At 40.7% G+C, this 8621-nt stretch overlaps 1 protein-coding gene across 1 annotated transcript; it reads right to left on the bottom strand.

The window, feature by feature from the left end:
* Positions 1-924: 924 nt before the first annotated feature.
* On the bottom strand, positions 925-6064 carry LOC117526923 (gastrula zinc finger protein XlCGF57.1-like). The gene is made up of 2 exons (XM_034189053.1): positions 5710-6064; positions 925-3492 (listed from the first exon to the last, which is right to left on the bottom strand). Exons 1-2 carry the CDS (start codon positions 5903-5905, stop codon positions 2210-2212), a joined length of 1479 nt encoding a protein of 492 aa, XP_034044944.1. The 5' UTR covers positions 5906-6064; the 3' UTR covers positions 925-2209.
* Between the last annotated feature and the right edge of the window lie 2557 nt (positions 6065-8621).

The raw sequence follows: 8621 nt of genomic DNA, 5'->3' as shown, positions 1-8621 counted from the left end.
AAAATGATGAATGTGGGAAGTTCTCTTTAAATTGCTTGGACAAGCCACTTACAAACAAGTGAGACACTGTTTTTAGTTATCTTGTTCACAGACAGACACAGGATAGATCATATCCTTCTTCAATGCGTCGCTGGCACGTAGGGTAAAACACATAATGTGTCTTAGTACGGAGTTGGGCTACCGGAACAGATTCAGTTCACCTTGGCACTAATTCAAGTCTCTAGAACTCTACTAGTGGGATGGAAGACAATTCCTCCTTAAGGTATTGGCTCATTAAATGTTCTAATGATGCATGGTGGTAGAATCGGTAACACAGTAGTGGCTTAGTGGTTATCACTGTTGCTGCACAGCAAGAACATTGTGGGATTGCGTGTGCCTTTCCTTGTGGAGCTTTTATGTTCTCCCCTTGTTTGTGTGGGTTTCCTCCCTCTTCCAAAGACATGTGGGTTAGATGAACTGAAAACTTTAAATTGACCATAGGTGTGCATGTGAATGTCTTTGTCTGTCTATTTTGTGTCCCTGCAACAGAATGGCAGCCTGTCCAGGATGTACCCTGCCTCCTCTTACCTTATGACTGCTGGGATAGCCTCCCCATGACTCTTACTTGGAGTAAGCAGGTAGAAAAAATAAATAAAAAAGGTGAAATGTGCTAAAATCTCCTATAGGTGTAAAATACGAGTATGTTGACTGTAAAATCTATAATGTCATTTACATTAATGGTCAAACTCAAGGTATTTCGTGACCGCTAGCACCCCGTGGATGGGGGCATTTCCATCCCATTTGTCCCCTGGTTTGTGAAATCAGGATTTGTCAAATTATCAAATCAATAGTATATAAACATATAACACTTGGTTAAAATTTTATTTAATCAATTTACAGTAAAGTACAATTGTGCAACAGGTAAAATAGGGAACAGAAGTGCAGTGAATGTTTTGATATCCTTTTGGCTGTGAATCAGGCTACACAGTGACTGCCTATAAAACGTATTCACCCCTTTGGGCTTTTAAACATTGGCTCATACCATCAGTGGTGGGAATTTAGACTTCCCTACATTAAAATTTTTTAAATTAAACCGAAAACAAATCTCTACAACTTGATATAAAGATATCCAAAAATAGTACCCTTTCATATAACTCAAGTAAATTATCACTTTTACACCCAGTTGTTTTTAGATAAGTCAGGGGATGGATACATGAACATTTCCAAGTCACTGAATATATCTTGGACTTTATTGACATGAATCATTAAGAAATGCAAACGGTATGCTACTGTATGGTTAATCTATCTGGATTAGGCAGTTCTCAAAAACTGATTGACTGTACATGGAGACCACTGAGGGAAGCCACCAAGACACATGGCATCTCTGATGGAATTATAGGCTTTTGTCAGTGTGAATAGAAAGCTTATGCATATGGCAAATTTGGTCTGTTGCATCACCCATCACAGCTTCATGATGGAGTGGGATAGAGAAGAACTTTCATACAAGGAAACAGATCAGATCTAGACTTGAATCTCCAGCATGCCTTTCAGCAAACTGCAGCTGAAAATTCAACTTCTTTTAAACAAAATTCCATCTCTCCTCCTTTCCACCATGATGTTATGTAACCAGTAAAACAAAATAGAAAACTCACACTATTCCCACTCTATCAAGTTGCAGCCAGAGAAGAATTTAACTCCTTTAGAATTTAACACTAGCATGGGTGTCTTGGTGGCTTCCCTCAAAAGGCTACTTCTTGCATGGTCACTAAGTTTTTAAGAACTGCTTTGCAATGGAGTGACATGCTGTTTGTATTTCTTAATGACTACATTTCAAGCAAATAATGTAGTTCAGACATGTAGTGGAATTAATATGCTAAATCAGAGAGAAAATTAATGACACACAAAGTTTAACTGACATCACATATGAAAAACCACTGAACACTGTTACTGACACATGTCCAACCACTTATCTTTGTAAAGCTTTACTCATGTGATAATGTACCTACATCCAATTATATTTATCATACCATAATATCTTTGCTTTCCAAACAGACAGCTGAGGTCAGTTTCATGGTCATTTGTTGCACATAAAACAACCAATGAAAGGGTATTTTTAAAAAGTGGGAAGTAGTTGGAGTATTTTCCATTTTAAATTAAGCAAATTCTCTTGTGTAATGCATGTATTATAGTTTTTACATGACAAAAACTGGCACAAGCCAACTAAAACAGTTTACAAAAAGTGCCTTCTCGTATGTCTTTTCAGACCGCCCTTTTCAACAAATCGCTGTCCACACTCTGAACAGCAAAAAGGTTTCTCTCCTTTATGACTAATCATGTGCATCTTCAGATTGCCCTTCAGGCCAAATGTTTTACCACATTCAGTGCAATGAAAAGGTTTATCTCCTGTATGACTGATCATGTGGATCTTCAGATTGCCCTTTAGACCAAACGTTTTACCACACAGAGAACAACTAAAAGGTCTCTCTCCTGTATGATTTCTCATATGAGTGTTCAGGTGGCTGTTGTGGCTAAATATTTTACCACATTCAGGGCAGCTAAATGACTTCTCTCCTGTATGAATTATCATATGGGTTTTCAGAAGACTGCTTTGGCTAAATGTTTTATCACACTCAGAACAGCTGAATGGTTTCTCTCCTGTATGCATTATCATATGGGTCTTCAGATGGCTGTTTTGGCTAAATGTTTTATCACACTCAGAACAGCTGAATGGTTTCTCTCCTGTATGTATTATCATATGGGTCTTCAGATTAGAGTTTTGACCGAATGACTGACCACACTCAGGACACTGAAATGGTTTCTGTCCCGTATGAGTTATCATATGGGTTTTCAGATGGCTATTTCGGCTAAATGCTTTCCCACATTCAGAACAGCTAAATGGTTTTCCTCCTGTATGAATTTTCACACATCTAATCAGATTTCCTTTGCAACCAAGCCTTTGATCAGATTCATAGGTAAATGGCTTCATCCCAGCATTAAAACTCCTGTCACAAACAGGAATTTTCTTATTTTTCTCAGAACCTGACTTCGGTTCTTTGGGCTCTGTCCAATCAACATCCCCATCATCACTGTCAGTTTCAGAAGAATGTGAACCCAAGTCATCTGTACATGGTGGTAAATAATGATCTCCGTCCAATTTACTAAGTTGTACTGATCCTTCCCAGTCCTCTCCATCAGCTCCTGTTTTCCTCTGTACAGTTGAACTGCTGGCAGGCGTATCATCCTCTCTAGTCTCTATTTGGGGCTGATGAAACTGTGAGGATTGAGGTTTCATATCATTGTCTGCACACTTGACAATGGAAGTGAGGAATGGGAACTTATTCATATCAATTTTCAGGAACTGAAAGTGCTGGTGTTCCTTATTGGTCCAGAGCTCCTCCTCCTCCTCCTCCTCTTCTTTAACATGTTGACAATCTGGGTTTTGTTGGTCTGGAGTGCAAATCCACTCTGGTTTCTGACAAGGAATATCTTCTTTTACCAACAGCTGCTGCACAACTATATGAAAAAACACACACATGACTGAGGTGAAGTGGGTTTGAAGTTAGACATTTGACACAATTGTTTGGAACAGTGGTTCTCAACACAGTGCACAAGCACCTCCACCCTACACATCATAGAGTTCTAAGACTGATGGAATATTAATTAGTGCCCTGAGGAGTGGACTGTTCCTGCTATACTTAAGATAATCTCATGGTGTTCTTTACTAAACAGGCTTGTAACTTGTCCAGTGTTCTCCGTGGTGTGTGACTGACATCAAAACACCATATGCTATACACTAGTACCAGCTGTATGACTGTTTTCCATAGTATCTGTGTGACTGCTGAAGATGTAAAAGCATTACCATGAAGACCTGCTCTGTGAAGGCTGTAGAACACCAAACTGCAGGCTTTGAATATAGTGTCAGCATACAGTCAAACATCAGATGGTCAATTAGCACCAAGGTATGAACAGATTAGTGTTTCACATACTGAGAGGGGAGGTCCTTCCAGAGACCAGCTTGGTTGTGGGTCAAAATACATTTTCCTGTTGTCATACAGTGTCTTCTGGGGTTGAAAGATAATACATGTTGGCAGATGAGGTCATTAGCTGTATTTATAAGTGACTGAAACCTGGTTACTGTGGAATGTGAAAGTAATGTATCATCTGCATAACAAGACAATAAAGCTGATCCTGTTGATTTGCATATTAACCACAGTTTTGGGGAGTAACATAATAAGATCCTGGTGAATAAGATTAAACATGAATGAGGATGACAGAGTACCCGGTGTTGTTCCTCTCTGAATGATGATTAGCAGACTAAGACGGCCATTCCACCGGATCTGATCTCTAATGCTCTGGTACCAGTTGTAGCTGACTTTCCACCAGTAATCTGGCAAACCGTTCATAGCCTTGTGAAAGAAGACTTCATATGGAATGAACAGTTCCCAGAGCCTGACACTGCGCAAGTACTTCACTGGTCAGACCCTAGCAACAGGGGCCCTGAGCACGTCCCCAGATCACCAATAGCAGTGGATACTGCTCCCGTGGGAGGTAGATGGGGTCTGATCTGGTCCAGACAGCACGTAATCGTTCCATGTAGTGCAGAAATGTGGACAAACTCAGAAGGTTCTGCACTCCTGTCAAGTTTCTGTGTACTTGCGGTGTCAAACCAAAGCTTTAAACCTGCCATCTCAGTTACCTAGCACTTCTCAAATGACTTTCTTTTAAGAGCCATCGTCTGTAACTGTGGAATGGTTCATAGAAGTGGGTGATATATCATGTTTCAGTAGGCCACTGAAGTTTTTTTTTTTTTTTTTTTTAGGGGAAGATATATTGTACAAACGGACAAAAATTACGTTTTTTATCCAAAGATCCCTTCGGGCGGAAAATTACGGCCCTTTTTAGGGTAGGGGTTAAAGGGCCAAAACAGTGACAGTGACATAGTCAAAATGTGCATTTTGACCTTTGAATATCTTTGTGCGCCCTCAGTAAGCCTCAATTATCTTATGGTATATGAATGTATGGATGGAGTTGTCCCATTTAGCGTTATATTTTTCAAGGCTAACTGAGGGCGCCGCTTCAAGTTACAACTTTTGACATTTTGGGCTACATTTGGGACCCTCCCAGGGCCTGCGCCCTGAATAAACCTTGCTCATTTATGCATATTTGGATACACTGGGACAAGTTCTTTCCAAATTTGCATAAATGGAGGTGGTTTAGTTAGGGTGCTTTTGCATAGGTGGCGCTCTTTATGTTAAGAACACGATATTTGGTGATTTTCATTTGGCCATATCTCGGTGCGCCCCCTATGGATTTCAGTGAAATTTGTTTTATGATGTTCCTCTGTATCTCTGCTATTCATAATAGATATCAATAAGGTGTTTTGCCTCATTAATCATCACTCAGTGAAGTTACCGGCACTACAGTTTTTGCAAACATGTCTACGATCATTGATACTGTCATTGAGAGCAGACCACAAACAGAAGTAACCTCATTTGACCCATTTTCCATCTTCCACTCACAGCAAACAGCTATATTAACTTATTTACGTGGTTCTTACAAAGACAACAACAAAGCTCGACTATGTTGCTGCGGGCATCCAAACTGTTTTCAGAGATCACTCAACGTACAGCTTTTCTAAATCTGGATTTTCCGATTTTACCGTCGTCATTAACGCAGCATAAATCCGGAATATTTTACATTCATTCCACAGTGAAGAACAAAGAAACAAACCTGCTTCATAAAAACTGTCATCGCCTTTGAAAGCAGCATCTAGTAGTTTTCTTTGTCGTTCGTTCTGCTCTTTTAAACCACAAAGTTCCTCCTCGTATTCTGCTGTTGTTCTTTCAAGCAGCTCAAATATCTCTTCTTCATCATCTGCAGGTAGTTGCTGCTTCAGTAACGCTCTCAGAATTTGTACTTTAGACATTTTCACACAAAGACGCAAACTTAAATCAAACGGTTTCTGCGCACTAAAGGCCCAGTTAGTAAGCTAAGCTAACTCCGCTAGCATGTAAGCTAACGGCAACGCAGTGAGGTGTCAGTATTAAAAAAAAAAAACAGCTCAGAGTCAGCGGGCAAATATAAAAAACATCGAACCGTCCGTTTAAAAAAATGTAAATTAAAAACAATCAGGGTCCTGGATTATCCAAACACACAGACTTTTAAACTGTGCTGAATACCAGATGAACGGAACCGCTAACTACCAAAAGGATATTGTAGAAAGTTGCAGAGTTTGACCTTCAAAATAAAAGCTTTTTCTTCTTCTTCGTGTTTAATGCCGGTTGGCAACCATCTTATATGGAGCATTACCGCCACCAACTGGACTACAGTGTTGGCCAGGAGGCTAACACCCCCCCCCCCCCCCCCAAAAAAAAAACAGGCAGTAGACTTATACCCTGTACAGTAAACATGTAGTCTTCAGATATTCATAAAAGTAATTGAAGCAAATCCCACCAGACTCCTAGCTTAAGTAGGTTCTGTAAGCTGAGGTCAACCTGTCTCCCCTGCAGCTGAATGGACAGTAGCTGTCTGTGTTGTTGGTACTTTGGACACTGTATAAGAACACGCTCCACGGGCTCCAGATTGTCACCACGTTTGCAGGTTCTGTCAACATGTTTATTAATTTTAAACAGTGAGTGATTCAGTCCTGTGTGACCAATCCTCAGTCTTGAGAACACATCCTTCTCTCTTTTGTTTCGGCGTGTGCACCTTCCCCTGCCAACAGTTCGCTGAATACCACGGAAATAGCGCCCTGTGTACCCAGCATCCCATAGGTGCTGCTACTTGCTAATGTCTTTAGCTTTGATCAAACTCTTCAGTTCTCCTTTACTGTGTCTGATGTCAGTATCAACGGTGGACGTCTCTGCTGCTCGTTTGGTAAACTTATCAGCCAGCTCATTTCCTCTGACCCCTATATGAGCTGGGACCCATATAAATGCTGTGAGAGCTCCTGAGTTTGTGAGATTATTTATCAAGGAAACGATGACATATACTATCCTGTCTAGTTTCAGACTGTATGTTTTTAAGGCTGATTAACGCCACACTTGAGTCTGATGTTATTACTTCATTCTTTATGTCATGATCATTCACCCAGTGTAATGCAGCCATATTGCCAGTAACTCTGCGGGGTACACGGTAAGGTCATCTGTAATTCGTTTTGTTACCACAACATTTAACCTAGGAACAACATAGGCTACTCCGACCCTCCCATCTGTGTTTCCTAATTTCCTGAGAGCTCTACTGAGCTTGGCCCTTGAGAAGTCCACATTAAGAGCATCATTTGCCCCACCTTCATCTCCAAACTCAAACTGATAAGTTCTAACAGTTTCTTCTCTACTCCTTTTTTTCTTTCTGGTTTAAATTACCCATACTATGTACTTTAGCCAGCGTTCTTGCAATAAGTTCTGCCTTCTCTCTACTGTCAGTAAACACATTCTGCCCATCCATCAGCACTGGGTACCCACAAGCTTTTCTATTCCTCTTTATTTTCTTGATCGTTCCCCAGATTCTTTCCACTGAGGTTGTTCAGCCAATCAAATTACAGAACTTCCTCCAATACTCCTTTTTAGCATTCTTAACAGTTTTCTGCACCATTGCCTGGGATTTCTTATAGTTAATCAGGTTTCGGAAGTTGTGTGTCCTTTTCAAAAGCCTAAACGCTCTATTTCTCTCTTTGATAACCTGCTTACACTCAGCTGTCCACCAGGGGACAATTCTATGCAGTGTATTAGGCTTAGATTTTGGGATTGCCAATGCAGCTGCAGTAAGTATACCGCAGCTGATCTCTGTGCTTAAATGATCAATGTCCAGATTTCTATCAACTCTCAGCAACAACTCTTCACTGACCGCCTTAAATTTATCCCAGTCTGCCTTTTCTAAAATCCATGTTTCCCCTCTCACCTCAGCATCACATACAAACTGGACTCCTACCCGAGTTTCAATTGGATAATGATCACTCCCAGTGGTACTATCCCTCAGGATGTCCCACTCACACTTACCAGCAACGTCTTTTGTTACTATAGTGAGGTCAATAGCTGACTCAGGAGCCCTTATTATATCCACCCTTGTACCCGTTCCGTCATTCATACAGACAAGCTCTTTGTCCTCAATAAACTCTAAGGTTCTCCCATTACCATCATCCCTCTCTCCCCACAGTATGCTGTGGACATTAAAATCTCCACACCAGACAACCTTCCCTCGATCTCTCTTCCACATCTTCTCCAGCTCCTCCAACTCTAGTCTCCTACATGGATTGGAAAAGTTTATAATAGCCATACTCTCTCCGGTGAGCCACACCTCCCTTACCAAAAAGTAGTATATGCAAGTATGTTTCAAGTATACTTCTAGTTTACTTTTTATATACTTATCAGTACTATTTTTTGGTAAGGGCTCCACAGTAACAAATTCCAAATTGTCCCCTTTCTCCACTTCCCTGTACTGAAGTTTCCTTTGGATGAAGGTGATCACTCCCCCACCTTTACCCTCTTTCCTTTGCCGTGTATCCTTTTACCATAAAATCCAGCTTTGGTATCAACCACATTGTTGTGAAAGTGTCGTGACACGGACCCACAACAGGGGGCGTAAATGAACGGACAATGGATAAGCCAAAAGTAACAATTTAATGTTGTGAATCACACAACGAC

The sequence above is a fragment of the Thalassophryne amazonica genome, chromosome 15 (assembly GCF_902500255.1).
Source record: "Thalassophryne amazonica chromosome 15, fThaAma1.1, whole genome shotgun sequence".
In the NCBI taxonomy this organism is placed as follows: domain Eukaryota; kingdom Metazoa; phylum Chordata; class Actinopteri; order Batrachoidiformes; family Batrachoididae; genus Thalassophryne; species Thalassophryne amazonica.
This window is presented reverse-complemented; position numbering and strand designations above follow the sequence as displayed.

Excerpts from the sequence above, each read along its gene's own strand:
- LOC117526923 (XM_034189053.1), bottom strand. The coding sequence starts at position 5,905 with ATGTCTAAAGTACAAATTCTGAGAGCGTTACTGAAGCAGCAACTACCT. Across the intron at positions 3,493-5,709 it reads TGACAGTTTTTATGAAGCAG|TTGTGCAGCAGCTGTTGGTA; the intron begins GTTTGTTTCTTT and ends TTTTTCATATAG.